Source organism: Lepeophtheirus salmonis, chromosome 6 (assembly GCF_016086655.4).
Source record: "Lepeophtheirus salmonis chromosome 6, UVic_Lsal_1.4, whole genome shotgun sequence".
Lineage (NCBI taxonomy): Eukaryota > Metazoa > Arthropoda > Copepoda > Siphonostomatoida > Caligidae > Lepeophtheirus > Lepeophtheirus salmonis.
In genome coordinates, this window is record NC_052136.2 from 23075166 (window position 1) to 23095023 (window position 19858).

Consider the following 19858-nt stretch of genomic DNA (forward strand, 5'->3'; position numbering starts at 1 on the left):
ATTATTATCAAACTAGACATATTATATATAGAATAAGACATATCCCACTTCCCCTTCTTTGATCTCACTTTTCTATATTCATCATTGGAGTAAATAAATGATAATCACACATGAAAAACATTCGATAAACCTCCTCCGTGACTAATTTTGTCATTTTTTAAAAACACCAAAACAAATGAAAACCATCCTTTCAAAATTAAACTAAGGAAGTATATGATCAACTAAGAATTTAGACTAAAAGTAAAGTACAAATATGATATACACAAGATATAAATTAATATTTCAGTTTATAGGGTGGATTAACATCCCAAGGAAGTAACAAAGTGGCAACTACGCTCGTAAAATAACTTGGGAATTACTATTATTCAAACACAAATAAATGATTTGTATATTTTATTTATAATATTTAGAAATATTTAGTATAAAAATCAATATGACTTTTAGTGATAAAACTACAATTAGTTTTATACAAATATTTCAAATTTAGACATATATTACTGTAGATCAGTGTTTACCAACGCGAGTCTCGACGCTAATGTCATGCGGCCGTTCATTGATTTTGAGACGAATGTGAAAGTTATATAAATTCCTACTATAACATTAAATATAAAACACAACGTCAAAACCAGTATTGAACATGTTTGGTTTCTGTTTCGGTTTGGTTTGCTCCTTCCACCAGTATTGTCAGATTAGCCGATTCTGGGCGAATTTTAGCATCATCTGGCAATTTATTTTCACTTTATGGCCAGATTTTTGTAAGAATACCGTAGCAAGGGGGGTTAAGGTGATTCGGCAGAAGTCAAAGAGGTTTGAGGAAACGCCATTCTTTACTTAAGAGTATCAACTATTTCGTATGGATTGTTGTAGGAGTCTTCATAATGACATCAAACATCATGGCCACCGGTTCTATAGTTACTTAAAGAATAAATAGAATAGAATTCAATAATTGACACATATCATAGTTTGTTGTACATTTTAAGAATTGGGGTCGTTTCTGGATTGCTTGTTTTAAAATGGGTCACTATATTTGAAAGGTTGAGAGCCATTACCCTACAAAATGGGTTACAAAATATATAAAGTTAAGTCATTAAGGTCAATCAATAAGTAAAGTTATTTAAAAAATACACCTTGTTTTAATTCCAATAACACAATCGATATCATTTGCCAATAAACATTTTTTTTTAATGTTCGAGACCCCTGTGAGTTTGAAACAATCAATACAAAACATCTTATCCCTTTTTGATTTAAAATGCAATCTTATTTTTGATACAGGGATTTTTTTATTGCCTTTCCAAAGGATGGCTTTATATCATCTTCCACTAACTCACTGTTGCCCAAAATTGGCCAACGTAATTTCTGCAAAAGTACTCATTAGTTTTATATCGGATCTCAATCTTAATACATTTTGAGAAAAGAAAGTTTCACGCCATGAAGCTAAATGATGGCAGGAAATTTACAGCTCAGTTCTTGATAACTGCAAAGCCGTTAAAAATTTTAAGTCTTTGGCAAAATTGTGGACGAATATAATTATATTATCCACGTTTTTTTTTTACTCTCCGGTTTTTTCAACAATAAAGCAATTGATTATGCTCAATCATACCTATGTACATAGAAAAATTTCAAAAAGAGGTAGTTAAAAGTAACATTTTATTTAGTGTCTCCTCTCGAAAGACCAAGATCTCACAAGAAGAGAAGGCAATAAACGTGTCTCTTTGAAAATAAAAGTCGCTAATAGCTCAAAACATTACTGAATATACGGTAAATAGTCTAATTGATATAAGATCAAATTGCCGCTAATGCATGGTACGATGCACTTTCATTAAATATCCCTACCTCCAATGGGGCATCGTAGACTGTTTTACGTCGGATTTGATGAAATAATTCATACAAATGTCATTTCAACATGAAAAGGCTCTATTATATATAATTCGTTAATAAAAAAGGACATTAATGAATGACATTAACTATTATATATGTTTTATGCTAATCTTTCATAATGTTGTTGTAGCTTTAATTGTTGGTTTTTTCGATAAGCATTTTACTTACTTTTGTAATAAATAATAAGCTTGCTGATGATAAAAAATGAAATTCCAAGTAAGAAGGAAAGAATAGTCAAAGAACAAGAAAATTTGAAACTATTCTTTCAAATAAAATATTAGTTCTGAAATTTATCTAACAAAGAGTTCATTAAAAAAAAGTATATACTTTTATAAGCATTTAAGCACGACCTTTCTCATGAAAATTGTGCAATTCAGCCCATACTCCGTGATCGTTTTGACCCATCCATGAAAAACAATTTTTTTTTTTTGCGAATTGAATATTTATCCAAAAAAAAAAAATCTATTTATGAATGACTTTTTGCCATAATGCGTATATATTTCATTTACAATGGGAGTTGAAAATCAATAACTTAATTTCTAATTGACGTATATGTAAAACCCAGATATATATTAATAGATTTAATAGCTTACACCTTTGACATACTAATGAATCATAGCAAATACTTTTAGAACTCAGTTGTTCAATATCTATCATTGATTGTGACGTGTTCTTTGGTTTGAGTTAAGTAATTTTTTTAACCAAAGTTACTTTAAATTAACCTATTAGAGCTGATAAATTGAAATATTTTTTTTTCAAAATTGAGTATACCCTTAGTTTATATATCAATATTTGAATACACCTGAATAGTGGATATATTCAATATAATTTTGAACATTTTTACTAAAAACTACATATCTATTGATTAGTTATTTGTGGCACAAAATATAACTTAATGTTCCATAGTTTTTCATAATTATCATTTATTCTAAATAAGTAATTGTAATATATAAGAATGGAAGATCTATAGACATGAGATAAATGTGACGTTTAATTTTTACGTTTATATATAATTAAATAAGCAAACCCTGTAGTTTAACAACATTGCAACAAAATATTAATTCTCATAACTGTTAGAACTTATTTATTACCTAAAACCTACGGTTTAACTTTAACATAATTTTTCAAAAAAATGTTTTATTGAAATTTAATTTAATTTTCTGTGAATAGCAATAGATTTATAAATTTTTCTTGAAAAAATGTAATATTTGAAATTTCTTTTCTAAAATCTTAATTTTTTGATTTCTTTTCAAAAAAAAAAAATTCAGAAAACCAAGTCCCTCCTCCAAAATATAATCTTCCAAATACCCCTGTCACAGAAGTTAATAATACTCTGTGTTGGTAAGTGGGTACATGGGTTAAATAAATATTTTACAAGTGGTACATAACTAAAAAAAAGGTTCAGAATCTCCAGTCTGAAATATGGAAATAAGATTGTGTAACGAAGTAATAACATATTTTAAATAAATATTATGATATTATAAAATATCATACTTTAATAAGAGGGATACATTTTTGATAGACTTTAAGGTTGAAGTCTTTTTATTTGTGGATCTCATTTTGACATCCAGTAGTTTACTATTTTCTTAAAAATTAATGAAAAGAGGGATTTAAATGTTACAAAACTGGGTTATTTACTTCCCCATAATGGACGACAACAACAAAGCTGACGTCACGTTTTGATTGACTACGTGTGATTGTTCTCATGACAAACGAAGAGTTTGATTGTTTGGGAGTTATTTTCTATATTAATAGATCAAATCTGTATTATTAAAGCAGAGTTCATCGTCGACATCTACTAACACCGGGTAATACCACTAGAATATATTATTTTATAACTCTGTCAAATTTTTATATAGCTCTTAAACAATATTTGGTCGTACTGGTGTTGTTGTAACCAACTGTAGATGCTTCTCATAGAAGTTAAAATCGTATTGGTGGATCTATTTTTGTTATTAGAATAGCTCTCCCAACAAGGTCATATTAATTACACATTTAATAGAATCAATGACACATTCAAAATAATCATGGAATCTAAATGAATAAAATATCAGTCTATGCTACGGGGGCATGCAACATGGGGCTATGACCATCACACTTTTTGAGGATTTATAAATATTATATAGATAAAGTTTCACTATTTTTTATTTAAAAATAAAAAATCTTGTGGCCCAATTTGTGTTATTTTTAGGGGATCGGGTAAATCTTATGAAATGATTAAAATTTAAGTTTATATTTTGATTCGGGTCCTTAATCTTACTGTAAGATTTTTGATTAATAACCAATTTGATTTTGATCTTCGTATGAATAACAAATTTGGTTTTGATCTTTTCTATATTAAATTGATATTTATCATATATATTTATTATTACAGATTTTTTTTTTTTTTAAATTACAGCTATTGGTCTCTCCACTTTTAACAACGGTACATGGAGCCTGTTAAAGTACTTACATCTGTTGCTCTATTTTTTTGTTTTGCTTTTTTAAATTTAGGTAGTAAAATAAAACCAATGTGTTTACTACAAGATTATATTGAAGTATATTAGAAGTAGTTTAGATATCACTTTTTATTTTTAACTTGCGACCAAATGTAATGAGTTATAGGAACAATGAAAATGATTATATATATTGTTTATTAAAGAATTTATAAAAGTATAAAATATATTATATCTCCAAAATATATATTCGAATGAAGAACAAATGTGTTTGTCAATTAACGAGTATACAAACATGTGTAAAAAGAGAGAATACTTACTTTTACATACACACTCAAATTGAGACCAAGGTGCCTCTCTTTGGATACTCCATTAATTAGTCCTAACCTTGTTGTTTAGCATTGTTTTATTTATTTAAGTATTTAACATAGCGTTACCCTAAGTAGTTTGTTGTCAACTGTCGATTCCATCGTCTCACTTGATACCTATTTTTTTATATATTTTTTTTGATAAATAAACGAAGTAATAAGTTATTTTATACTTATCTCCCGTTTCTAAAAAGACAGGAATAAAATTTCTTGTCAATCCCTCGTTGAATATATTTAACATATAACTTGGCCATTTTATTATTTTTATGAAGAAATTTTGGCTATCATACACAAATACTAATGTGTAGCTACGTTTTATATAAAATATTATAATACAGTATCATATAAAATACTATGTAGGATTCTAATATTAGCAAATACAAAATATTTATTATTCATTTTAACAAAAATAAAGAAGTAATATTACAGTTATAGTTTGGGAGTACGTAAGATATAAATGGCAGTTGGTATGATTGACTTATTTGGCAAATTACTTGAAGATTTCTGGCCATCTTTTTCTATTTCTTTTTGTACGAGAGGTTGAATAATATAATAAAAGTAACGACGTATTGGAAATTGGCTGTGTGAAATTGGTAAGATACATATTTACAATATTGGTTAATTATTTTTATTACTTCATTTTTCTCCTCTCTCAGAAAAATAAATTCACGTAACATTTATACTTTTTAAAACACTCAGCAACCTCTTCAAAATGTGTGTAATTGATACATTCTTAGATATCTAAGAATTCATTGGCGTAATATACAAGGTGGTACATATTTGGTAGGGCATAACTTTGATCATAGTGGCCAATTTTGAGAGGTTGAGTGATTAAATACATTATTTTTCAAAGATATATTAAAGTTTATTTTGATTATACTAATGTCCAAAAAATTTATATTCGCTTCGTTATGGAGCAAGACAGAAAACATGTTGACATTATCTAGCTACTCATAAGCGGAAAGGAGCGGCTCCCCTCCAGGCTGCTCTTAGAGTTGTTTGGAGCACCTTTTTCCAATTCAATAAAAATATAAGAAACTTTAAGGAATCCTATATCAAGCAGAAATATAACTATTAGAACAATGCTGTTTTGTCAAGCTGCCTGAGAAAAAATAAAAGAAAATCTTGGAAGATCCAGCTTCAAGTAAGGAGGATTTAAATAATGAGATTAATAAAAAATGACCAATAGTTCAATCCCTACATGCACCACATAAAGCAATATCTAACACAAGGTCAAAGATTTAAGAGAGTCAATGGAGCAATGACACTTTTTATTTTTTACGCAAAGAATTCAATGGTGATTTTTTCGGATGAAAAGCTTTTCATAGCTTTAAAAAAAATTTTAACACTCAAAATGATAGAATATTGTTTTAGGATGCCTTAAGAAATTTTCCAGAGGTCAAAACATAAATCGAATAAAGAAACCCAAATTCTGTAGAACTATAGCTTCGAAGGGAAATATGATTCCAGTTGCCCTGTATATAAAGTAATAAAGTGAAGAGAAACCCAATTTGAATAAAATTGAGTGAATATATAGTATTAGTGTTATTCTTTAAAGGGTAATTATAAAATATGTTTCTATAACGTTTATGCTTCTCTAGAGCCAATTTCTATGTCTGATTAAATATGAATCATCCTATACATACAGTCATAACATGTAAGTGTCGCTCATAACTAATAGTTGTAATTTTGTACAAGTTGAAAGTGTTTATTGTAATTTTGAGAGATTTAACTTTTCTAATAAAAATTACTCATTGATAAATAATATGCGGCACATTTTGTAATATTCAAGTCCTCGCCGTAATATTACTCGTAAATAGTTAGTAAATTGTAATTTTAATAGATCAAAATGAATAATAGTATCAATAGATAGTTGGTGATTAAATGAGCGATATTGTAATTACATATGGCTATTGAGATTTGAGTCTTACAAATTGTAACTTGGACAGTCCTTTTATGCAAGTTGCAACTTGAAAACAACATATAACATACATACAGTAATATTTTAACCTACATTGTATTAAATAAGGCATTGTACAATCTTCTTGTACAAAATTATACCCTGTACACAACTTAGGTACATTGTGAATATTTATTGGGGAAATGTTGGCAGTATTTAATTATATTCTTTTTGAGTCCTATGGAAATGGACACTATAAATTAAAGGATACTTTTTGTATTGATTAAATTGAATTTTAAGAGTTATTCTTATATTTAATAATAATATTATACATTAAATTTTATAAGTTAATTAGCTAAATCAATTTAAACAGTTCATTCTGTGAAAAAAAAAAAAAAAACCCATAATTTTAAAAGATCTATAATTGTAGAATAGCTAACATTGGCCATATAATTTAGTATCGTCATTCACTTTTATTAATAAATTAGGCGTAAATTGAAAAGAGAAACGATAAAATGCATACACTTAGAGAGATAATAATAGCTATTAGCTTCTTGCCTCTCCACCTATGTGACAAAATATGACATGCTAGCGAAATTATTTATAGGAATTATATGTATAATGATTCAGAAGTTACATTAATAATGATTAATCAAAATAATGAAACTAAAGTATATATATTACACCTTTAAATGTATATGTACACGTCATTAGATGTGAATACATCTAAAAACATCATTTGTTTTAAGGACTTTAAAAGTGTTTTCAGATGTCGTTCTCATTGTTGATGTTGGCCATTTTGGGGGAATAAGCAAATTTTAAAGGATTGAGAATCTTTTTTTCGTTATTTCAAAGAAAAATAGTAAACTTTTTTTTTTTTTAAATGCGACCAACAATTAAAAGAACTTAAATCTTAATTAATATAAAAAAATTATTGATGTATACCGTTGTTATATTAAATAAGTTAAACTAAAATGTATTGAACATATATTATTTCATCGTTATGCAATCTTATTTTCATATTGTAGATAATAATGAAATATTACTATGGAAATAGAACGATATTTTTCTCCAATTATTCTACTTTTCTCGTTATAAAAAACATAAAAATTTAGATTATTGAATGGGATTTTCAATAGAAAATACTTTAATTTCACTCAAACGTCACTGATAATTATTAGCATTAAGTTGATACAGTTGGTAAGTCTTTTTTTTTTTTCATAAAACTATTTGATGAATTTTTATCAAAATTTAATTGTTATGACTTTTGAGTCGACGTAAAGTTTTTCTTAACTTTTGAGTTGTATTCAATTATTTAGTCCTTGATTATTAAGTTGAGTCACAAGTATCAAGTCCACACATCTGATTATCACCAAGAGGTAAGTATCCTAGACAAAAGGTATAAAAGCAGAAATATAAAAATGTATTAGTCGTCATAACAAATGGTATAACATTTTATTTTTTTTATATTTTAAAAACTTTTTGATAAATGAGATCAATAATAAAACACACTTACAAACTTCACTAACACAAAAATGTAAAATGTATTGTATTGTCAGCTGTCGATGTGTCTACTTCTTTTGTCCAAATACTTCTTGCAAATGTTGATTGGTTCAATTATAATGATCTCTTGTTAAGTTGTGAAGCATTCCTGATAAATATTGAATAAGAATAAGGGATGTACCGATCCAAATTTTCAGACAATTCCGGTTCTGATAACATCTTTATTGACAATTAAGATTCCTTTACTTTTTTTAATGATCAACTTTTTATTAATTACGGATCGGAAAAATAAATAAATTTTTCAATCATAATTAGTTGTTAATAAATTTAAATTTAAAAATGTTAATTGCTCTCCGTACTCAGGAGTCAATTTATTTCTGGTTGACGCATATTAAGGAATTTGACACCTTTCGTTCAGCTGATTTTAGAGTCAACCTCCTTGCTCCTTGGCCACTGATATAATTTCAACTGCCTAAATGATAAAAAAATACTTACAACACTGACAATTAGCTATTTTCTATTTTTTTACTTGTTCGGCGAGATCAAATATTCTTAAATTGTCTCCAATTCCTTACTAAGTTTTATATACTTACCATAGGAATTGAAATCTGTATGAACCAGTGCTCAAGACTCGTGTCTTTTTGAATGGATCCGGGGCGGATACTGATGACTCGAACTTGGCTCAGAAAATGTGGAATCGACATCAATTATGTTATAAGCAATATTATTTCACAAGCATACAAAGAAGAAATATTTAGTGAAAAGATATTAATGGATTCAGAGTTAACCATTCAACCCAACTCCTACCGTTACATATTTTTCAAATTTATGGGGCACTAAATATGTGGTTATTTCTAAATTGTTACTTTTAAGAAAATTTCCTGTACAAACCTACAAATTTGTAGAATATCTCTATGTTTTCTTTCTTTTCTTTTCTTGAATTTGCCTGAACAACATTGTTTTGTTCTAGCCTTTTTTTTTATTGATATGTAACCGTAATTTTGTCTCCCAATATGAGCTCAAATATGTCATATAATCTACATATACATAATTGTGCATAGATATTGGTGGTTTCAGCAGTATTGAGGCGATCCCGATACATTGGTATACCCCTAATTATAATTCATAGTCAGGAAGAATTTGCTAATTACCCACTGATTTCTGGTCTTTTTTTCATAGCAAAATTGCTTGATACAATATAAGTAACATAGGGTGAAGAGAGTTACTATTTTGCACAGAGATAAAAAATATGAAGAAGAATTTGACACATTTGTAGTCGACCAATTTGAAAATAAACCTCTTTATTGATAACAAAGGAGGCGCTTCAAATATCTTATGTTCGATGTATTTTACATTTGATTATAATTTTCTTTATAGAACTTTTCTTTTTTAGAGGCATAGGATGACTTTATAGAAAATCCATAGTACTGGATGTATAAATAGCTATATTTTTCATTATTTTGGTCAAATAACTTACGGCTTCAAAAAATGTCGCTTGTTTTGCTCATCGTAAGCACTCTTTGTATTTTATCCCTATTATATTTTACTACAGAAAAAAACAAATGAATGTTATTATTCCTAACGTATAACAAATGTTCCTCTCCTTTTCTTTTGTAATCTATAATAATTACTTTGGAATCTTCAAAGCATCTCTCAACCTTTACTTGAAAAAAATACTCCAAATTATATACATATAGCTACCCAAATAGTAGTTTAACCAACTCTTTTACTATTTTTCATTTAATAATACGTTGGAGTGATATTCAGAAATCAACAATATTTAATTCGAGTTCAATGTATCAACATTTGTAAGTAATAAAAATAAATGATATACAAAATTGACAGCTGGTAAAAAAGATCTTGGGCAATCAAGTTTTATCATAATAAAAACCCGTTAACATTAAGCACGGCGTTACAGCGCTAACACAAAAATACCCGACGTGTTTCGTTGTCACCTGTCGATTCCCTCCTCTCGCTTGATACGTCATGGCTATTTCTTAATGTATTCTTTTTGATAAATAAACATAGTAATAAGTTATTCTGTACTTATGCTCCGTTTTCAAAAGAACAGGAATACAATTTCTTGTTGAACTCTCGTTGTTTAAAATATATACATATTGGCCAGTTTATTATTTATATGAAGAAATTTTGACTATCATATAGAAATACAAATTTATAGCTATACTTTTATTAGAATATTACTAAGCAATATTATACCACAGTATCGAATGATATACTATATAGATTTTAATATTACGAACATTTTAAAAATGGTGAAGAAGTAATATGACGGTGATAGTTTTGGAGTACATAAGAGATATTTAGCAGTTATGCAACCTTGAAAAAATATTGATCACGTGATCTTACTATCTTTCGTGAGCAAGCAACTTCATTTATTAAATAAAATCTTATTAGAGTAGTCCATAATATTTTTGTTTTTGAATCACACTGTTTTCAAAAAGCCTGTTGCTAAATTGAGATATCCATATTATAAAAGTTATAATGGAGTCTTAATGTTTTGGGGCATGGTTAACATCCTAATATTAGTTTTTAAGGATTTTTCAATTTTACTCCAACAATTACAACAAACATAGTTATTGTTTATTACCTCTAATTCATTATTTTTTTTTTTTTTTTGTAATGCTCTAGTTATATGTATGATTCCCTTAATTATATAATATAATAAGATGTATATTGTCTATCATATTAACTCCCAAAAAACTTATGATAATCAACAAGTTTGATTGTTGATTAGACTCAGAGGACAGTTTGTAAATATAATGATACACATTTATGTAGATTAAGTTTATTATACTCTAGTCATTTAAGTCTAACTATATGTAATCATCATTCATCAATTTGATAAAATCAAACTAATTAATGGATACAAAATTGAATGATAATAGGAGGTTCAGTGTCAAAATAAGTACCTTTTTTCCGAAGAAAAATAAAGTTTTATTGATATTTTACCAAGAAATATTATAGATATGTCACGGCATTTATCTAATTACGAAAAAAACAACAACCTTAATTTTGTTGTGTCACCTCCCGAAAGACATTTAATTCATAGTACTGCTATGTCGATCCTTATTTAGGTCTGAAGACTGCAGTCCAGCACAGTTCGGTCTTAGTGCAGTCCTGATCTTGCTCTGGGCAGGCCCCTTATAGGACCAGTGCTAAGACTGGACTAGACCAAATAAATAAGGACTAACACAACATTAATTCATTGTGTTTTGCTTGGATCTTTCATACGAAGCACCCGGAGATATAAATTTACTACACATGAAGATAGTATTAATCAAGATTAATTAACCTTCGTATTAATAGAGTAAAATTGTTATATCCAGTGAAAAAAACAATTAACGCACGCTGCTATTTTAATATCCCAGGTTAAGCTGTGAACATTTTCCCTGACGTCACTAGTTGTATCATAATAGGCCATGAGCAAACTAAAATATGTATATTATCCGCAAGGATATAACTCACTCTCGCTTGGGCTAAGCATTTAATGCTTTAGCTAGGGATAATGTAAGTATTAATTACTTGAGGGTTCTAGTGTTTCGTAAGATTACATCAACTGTTGAGTGCCCAAGCTGTATTCTGTAGCTATTATACACGGCGTTACCTCGCTAACACAAAAGTTTCCTATTTACTTTTTTGTCAACTGTCAATGAATGCCCTCGTCTCACTTGATACGTCATGGCTATTTCATAGTTCATTCTTTTTATTTAATAAACGAAATAAATTAGTTATATTTAAGGCTAGGCGCGTTTGGTTAAATAATTTACTGATTTGAAATTAGAAAAGGAAAACGGCTGTTGCGTGTTCTCTTTCTTATTTTTTATAAATTCAAGCTTTTATTTAACTTTTTATTACAGTTTGTCAGCATAAAGTAAATACTTATAATTACATATATAAGATAAACAAATAAAATATTTACAGAAACAGAGTATAGTTAATAATAAAATTAAAAAATATAAGAAGTATCTTTCTTTGATTTCTTCTTTCAGGCTTTGGTCTTATCTCTTAGAGAACATATCTAAATAGTTTTTGTATTTTCGTTTCATCAAAAATACAAGCCCTGATTTTTGCAGTTGTGATTAACAACTTGTAATTTCAGTTATATCTCTGGATTTAAAAACAACGAAGAACAGAATGGTTTCAAAAGTTCTTAGTTTCAAATGGTGTGCCAGGTTTTTTTCTATCATCCTTTTATTCTTGTAAACAATTGGGTAGGCTCCATGGATTCGAACATGTAGATACGAAATTTATTTAAGATAATATTTTTAGTGTATTTAAAGTATAATAAGAGGAATTGGCTACCTAACTACTGATTTAAGCCTTTTGTTTGTGTCTTTTTGAAGGAGGGGTTTTCGAAATGTAATATAAGTGACATTTTAATGTATCCCATGTGTAATAACTTATTACTTATGATTAATTGGTATTAAATAATGAAGCACATTTTCTATAAAGTTCCAATGCCTATAGTTATATTATTTCTAAATTTATGGTAAATAAGCAATTTTAGTAGATCAAAATGTAATGATACTATCAATGTAAAGATGGGATTAAATAAACTGATCTTGTAGATGAAATCAAGCGTTATTCTACGTACAAATTGTTACTTGTACAATTCGCTTATACAAGTTACAACTTGCACAAAACATTCTTAAATCACTCATCTCTTTCATATACATATAATCAAAAGAGAGTTTACTCTTATACTATTCCATTTAATTAACGAGTCAATTAACTGCTTAAAAATGATAGAGGGATCGTTAAATACACATTTTATGTGTATTGCGAAAAAAACCTCTGATATAATCATATTCTTTTATCTGTTTGGTTATGAAATTTTTACAATTGACTGCATGTAATTGCATCAATTTCTTAAAGATGTTTTGATACGAAATTTATATTCATATAGGTAGATATAAATGAAGTATATAGAAATAAGATAACTCCTATTTCACTGATGAGTCGAAAAAGATATCAATATAATGACAAATTTTGACTTCATTACCAATTAATAGCAATATATCTAAGATAAAAATAGTACCTTTTTGAACCTCTATGAATAATCCTAATATAAAAATCCTTTTAACACCATCTGTTAATTAATTCGTCATCTGAAGTTGGATGATGATATAGCTCGAGAAATGTGTCGGAATATGAATAGTACAATTTATTTCCTTTCAAATCATTTTTTAATTTGTAATGTGGCGTTTCATATTGTTGAATTTAAAATAAATTGAGCAACATAATAAAAACATATTATATTTTACGAATTTTCTAAAAATGATTCATATCGATAACTTGTTTGATGGCAAGGAGGTTCTAACAAACTAGAGGTTCCAAACGGGATTATTTGAGCGACTTTATTCATTTAAAAAGTGAAGGTAGGACTAAAGCATGGGAAAATGATCCAAATTCAAAGAAGATATATTATGTTCGTAACTTTGAGAATCGACATATCTACTCACAGTGATCAATGTTGTATTCTTCACTCTCTAATACGTTTCAATTTCAATTTGGCAGGAATAATTTAACCATTAACGAAAAGAAAGAGTATAAAATGATAATTTTAATTTAGTTAATATGGTTGTAAATAAAAAAAATCCTCCAAAAAGCTGTTTTCATATGATCAAAATCTGCGGATCTGCATACCTTTTTTATTATTATTAATTTCTGTATTTAGAATATTCAACCATTGGAATGAAAAATTTGATTTATTAAAGTATCACAACAATAGATTATTCCAAAAGTATTTTAGTTAGTTTGGTGACAATTTGTGAGTAATACAACCTAAAAATAGGATGGAGTAATCAAAAATATATATTTACAACGGAAAATAAGATTTAGGAATAGGAAAACTTCCAAAATTTATCACAGATATCTTTTAACGAATATCTTGTTGGTCACCGCGATATAACACCTTTTTTTTAATGTATGCTCCCAAAGATTTCAACATTTTTACATCTCTGCGTATGACATTAAAAATGTATATTAACATTAATTGGCGAGTTAAATACTCCCTCTTACTCCCACTTCTACACCAATATAAATTATTATTTTTGTTCACTTATTTTTGAGTTCATAACAAAATAAATTTGTGCTATTTCGTACATCTGAGAGAAAATATTTGATATTTGTGGATGTATATAATATCACATATGTATATACGCGGGTAAACTGCGGTAAAACGGGTATCACCTGTTTAAATATCATATTTTTTATATTATAAGAATCAAAAATTGATTATTTTAGTTATTAGAAATAGGCAGAGTTGGGAAAACGTCGTCATACTGCAAGCCAAAGACAAGTTTCAAGTCTTTGCTCACAGGATATTATCATCCAGTCCTTAAATATTTTTATACAGTCGTAAAATTTCTTTTGGGCTCAATTCAAGCCAATAATTATAACACAGGGTGCATATGCTAAGGATTTTATTCAATTATGTACCAAATAATTTTTGTATCCAAGTCGAGTCCAAATCTTCAAAATTTGGACTCAATTCCTTGTTGGGTTGTAACTATTGATTCGAGGTAATCACATCTGGAAATAAGAATAATTCTTCGCTTCAAATAAGGGGAAGAGTACTGATTTATTTACTGTATTATATTTGCAAGATGAAAATATGGAGGTTTCGTGTTACTTGTCCGTCCAGATGTTTAGTAACTTATTGTTATACCTATTTCTAGAGGTTGGGACTTTGACTCGAGAATTGATTAAGACTAAGACAATTATAAATAATTTTCTTCGTATTCAAAGGGGGGAAGACTAATAATACAGAAAATAAAGGAAAAGAGTACATATAAAAACAATCTTTGACGACATAAATAAAAAGGATAGAAAATGACTCTAAAAACTACAAACATCACAAACTTTTAAATAAAAAACAAAACAACGTTAAGGAAACTGAAAATTTTAAAGAGTTGCATTTAAAAAAAAAAACCTTTTTACAGTTATTACACTGAAAATTCCAATGCCTAACAAATAAAACATGTTTTTCTTTCGTTCAAAATGTTTTTTTTTAAATTTTTAATGTTATTATTTTATTTATTCTATGGAACGGAGTCCCCAGAACACTTTTCAAGCCATTGCTTAGCTTGAACAGTGTTTTTTCCTATCAAGAAGCGATGTAAAGTTAAAGACATGTTTTTAATCATTTTTTTGGTAATAAAAAATTTAGCATCACACTTAGCTCTATAACTCACAAACAAAATAACAGATTGTCATGAAATTTTGACTGCTCCCTTTTGAAAGTTTTGTAATAATTGAAAATGAGGTAAATAAAAAAAAAAGGCCATTTATTTGTGAAGCCTGGGACCTTTCAGCCCATATTTTTACATTATTTTACATTATTTAATACATAAAATCGAATGCCATAAGAAAATAACGAATGTTTTTTATTCATTATTGAACATATAATCCATAACTTCAAGCTTTTTAATTATCTATTTTCCAGTTTCACCATATTTTGTTTTGTAGATTTTTACACGTTGATGTGTTCAACTCAAATTACCCAAGGTTATACTATTAGCCATTTTCTATTGTCAAATTAATAGTACTTCTTTAGCTAGGAGGAATTGGTCTATTATCAATTAACTACCAAATATTATAGTCTTCCCTGGTTGTTGACTTTTTGATACTTCCAATTACTTTAACGGGTGAATGATACCCAGCCATTATTGGTACTTAATTTAAAAAAAATATATTATTGTTTGTCATGTTTTTTTCTCAATTACAAACTCTTTTGATACAAAGAAACAAAGTATTATAGAAAGAGATGTCAAACATATTGCATGAAACAACTACAATACTTTAAGTGTTTTGCCACATCTTTTTGCGTTTACACGTAATATGTGTAAAGATATTCATTTCTTAAGATTTTGCAACAAATCTATTTTTTTAAATAAATAGGTTTTGTGATATATAAATGGTTTGTAAGAGTAAAAATATCATGATAAATTGAAGTTTTTTTTTGTCCAAACAAAAAAAAAATCATTAAACGTGTTTTTTTTTGACAGGCAGATTTGGTGAGATTTAATTATTATAATATGCAAAGTTCCTTTAAATATACCTATTGCATGTACATGCTCAATAGAAATATTAATCCATTCTTGTTATTATATTATCCAAGTTTGTCTTGTTCTATTTTTTCATCGTTTATATCGATCTGAGTCATAAATGGCAGAAAGATCGTAAATGTTACAATTTTGAAAATTGATAACTTTTAGTAAATCAAATAAATCATGATATTAAACAAAGTCAAAATATATAACTGCAGTAAACAAATATTAAGAAGCCATAAACATTTGAAATAAAAAAATGGGTCATTAAGGAAGGTTAAAAAAAAAAATCTTTCGTTTTTTGAAGAAAAAGTTATGGGACTTATTCTACGTAACAAAAATGATTTTGGTAAAGTTTACCTATTTATTTTTTTTTAAATCTTCCTCAAAAAAAAATAAGACGTGTAAGAAGATATTTGTTGTATTTTCTTAATACGTGAGATATAAAAAGAGGTATGAAGAACAAGACAAAAGAATCCATATAGAAACATTTATCCATGCAAGAGCTATATCTTTCGAGATCTGAAGACGGCAGGAATAGTCAGATGATTTTTTATAATCTAAAAAGGTGGTGAATACATTACACATACAGACGTGGATAGACATCCTTTACTCTGACAAAAAAGCCTAAATTGAACCTCAATTGTGAAGAAGGATGTCAAGGCCGCCCTATTGAAGAGTATGTGGGTCCATGCAGATAACTTAAATATTTACAAGATGATAGTGTACAGAACCATAAAAACAGGTTAATGACTTGCAGCAGGATGATGCCTTAGCTTAAAGCTCAAAATGAGGCCCGGAAGTTTTTGAAGGACAATGTACCTCTTTGAATGATAAAAAAATAAAAAATGTTGATTTGAACACCCCTCCCCACTGCCAAAATCTTAATATTTTTGGTCGGAAATAGAGAAAACATTCGGAAAACTTTGACATGGAAACATTGAAGCCCGGAAGAACATAATTAATGAGCTCTACACCCTTGATGCCAGAAGTCTATTTGAAAACTGTCTCTAAGGACTTCTGGAATAGATTGGACACTGTCTATCAGTTATATTGAGTGAGAAATACTATTTTTCGTAATATTTTCAAAATACATTTTTTTATGAGAAAGATCAATTTCCATAAATTTATTGACTACGACTTGTAGAGTCAAAGCGTATGAATTTTTTCTATACATAAGGTAGAATAAAAATTGCTATGCATTTAATGATTTAATTTTTAAAACGTTCAGAAATAAAAGAATCAACAAAATCTCATTAATAACTCTTCATATAATTTTTATAATGTTTTAAATCTTTATAAAAAGTGATTTTTAATTTGACCAATTATAATAAAAATTAAATCCAATTCTCCCCAGGGATAAGTAAGTTTTTTATGCCTTGCAAGGATTTTGGTAAACTTTTTAATGCCAGTCTGCATACCTTTGTGAATTGTCCTGATGTAAGTATTTTAAAATGCTTGGTAAAGCTAAACATAAAATGATAAGAACATACTAATAATAATGTTACCCAAAGGTATGTCTTTCTTCGAGATTTCCCAAAGGAACAGATGAGTCTTATCAGAAACCAAAGTTTTAAATTTTGTTTTACCATAATTTAAAGCCTTCATAGAGAACAGAATAACAAATATTAATATGTTGTATCCTCAGGAGCTGAGAGCAATTGTTATTGCTGCAGCAACAGGATATGCAGCACTTTCCATTAAAGGACCGTCTTTGATGAATAATTCCTAGACTTTGGCTGAAGAAGAAATTAAATACCTTCCGTCAACTACAAGGCACCAGTTATAAAGGTCATAATGTTTTAAAAACAATCTAAAGTTTAAATTTGAGGCCTTTTTTAAATATTTTCCTCAATTATTTTAGTTTTATTGTGAATGTCTTATTTTTTTTTTTAAATCTTCTGTACTATTGATTTTATCAGTTATACATATATATTTTTTGTATCTTCCGTAGTATTGATTTTTTAGTTTTATTTACTTAGTTTTCTAAATTTTAGTAACATTGCGATGTAATCTTTACACAAAGCTTTAACTTTAAGCTAAAATGTTTTTATAAATATATTTTAACGTAGCTACTAAAAATAAATGCACTATTTTTCTTGTCACCTAAAAAGATGTTATTTTGTTGACAAACAATTTCTTCGTTACACACTACGGACATGCATAAAAATGTTTAGAGTTATTTATGTATATATTTTCATTTTGTGTCTATACAAAGATATAGGATTTGTCGTTGAATTTTGTTGGAGTTTGTTGAAAAACATAACGAGAATATGATTTTTTTTATTAAAAAAAATAATTACTCTTCAAAAGTGATATTTGATTATTGACTTGTAGGGGGTAATACGAATGAAAAATAAGGTCATGGAAGGATGGTAGGTGAGATTATTTACTTCCGTACAGAGTCTTCAACCACACCAAAGTTTTCATTCAAAGTATAGAAAGACTCTGCTGAGCCACAGTCAACATTGATGGCATAGTCACATACAAAATATTCCTGGAAATAAATACATTTATGGAGAAGGGACTTATACATTAAGCCACAATGTACTCACTTGGTTAAAGATGGTTTGATTGGGACAAAGGAAAGTCCATTTGACGTCTCCATCCCCGAGACAAATGTGGAATACTTGACAATTAGTAGAAGGATCCGCATAGTATCCATAAGACCGTCCATCGCAAGAGAAGGATAGATCAGTAGGGAGCTCGATCAAATCTTGTGATACTGCAAAAGCGATGAGAGCTGGAAGAATAATGAACGTACAAAATATTATGCAAATAATACAATTTGATAATCCTTGGATTTTAAGAACAAAAAAGTTGAAGATTTTAATCATAGAATTAAAAAAATATTTTGTTCTGTCATTGAATATATATTTAAATTATCCTTGTGTATATCATTCATAGATGTAGTTTTTAATTGTGGTACATAGGAAAAAACATATTTTTTTAAATCTATCGATCAAGTAATCGATGTATTAAAGAGGCAAATAACATAAACAGGAAAAAGGATGTTGAATATGGGCAATGGTTATAAATTGTTCTACTTGTCAAATTGTTGTTTTCATTTAATTAGAGTCAATATGTAAAAATAGAGAATTTGTGTGAGTAAAATGAATAAAAAAAAACTTTATAAGTATGCACTAATGGAAATTGAAACGTACTTTAATTTGTCAAACAATTATTACAAAGTTTAGTAGAACTTTCATTTAATTTGATTTGAAAAGAGTATAACTTACCGATAGAAATAAGGGATAAACAAATTTGAGTCTTCATATTTGTGACTTGAAATTTTTTTTTGAGATGATTCTTAAAAAAGTAAAACAATTTGAAATGTAAATATTATTTTAGCACTGCTCTAGAGGACAATCAAAATTGAACTTGAAAGGTTTGATGATATGTTTACGTTTTTTAAACCTTTTTCCTTACCAACCCCCCTCCTCCTCATCAAAAGGGACCACGGACCTTCCGCATCGTATTTTCAAAAATATTATTATTATTCTTTGGTTGAGCGAAGAAGAGAGTGCGCCTTGGTTGTCATGAACGAAGGTAAGAGTAACCATCTTCAAAAATAATAAGAAGAAAATATGCGTGCCCGAATTAATCATGAGCAAAACCAATCGTGTAAATGGATTTGAATGCAATTGGTTAAAATACAAATAATAAACTTGTTTGTAACAACTTTTTATGTAAATCGAAATT

General features: G+C 28.0%; 1 protein-coding gene across 1 annotated transcript; it reads right to left on the minus strand.

Annotated features, from left to right (window-relative positions):
* Positions 1–18112: 18112 nt before the first annotated feature.
* LOC121120382 (U-scoloptoxin(01)-Cw1a) lies at positions 18113–19586 on the minus strand. Its single transcript, XM_040715246.2, has 3 exons — positions 19396–19586; positions 18712–18899; positions 18113–18653 (listed from the first exon to the last, which is right to left on the minus strand). The coding sequence occupies exons 1-3, from the start codon at positions 19430–19432 to the stop codon at positions 18546–18548; spliced, it is 333 nt and encodes a 110-aa protein (XP_040571180.1). The 5' UTR covers positions 19433–19586; the 3' UTR covers positions 18113–18545.
* Positions 19587–19858: the final 272 nt, after the last annotated feature.

What these genes read in the sequence shown, in the direction of transcription:
- LOC121120382 (XM_040715246.2), bottom strand. Translation starts at nt 19,432, where the DNA reads ATGAAGACTCAAATTTGTTTATCCCTTATTTCTATCG. An exon ending in TTTATCCCTTATTTCTATCG is followed by an intron (nt 18,900 to 19,395) that starts GTAAGTTATACT and finishes TTATTCTTCCAG; the next exon opens with CTCTCATCGCTTTTGCAGTA. An exon ending in ATCAAACCATCTTTAACCAA is followed by an intron (nt 18,654 to 18,711) that starts GTGAGTACATTG and finishes ATTTATTTCCAG; the next exon opens with GAATATTTTGTATGTGACTA.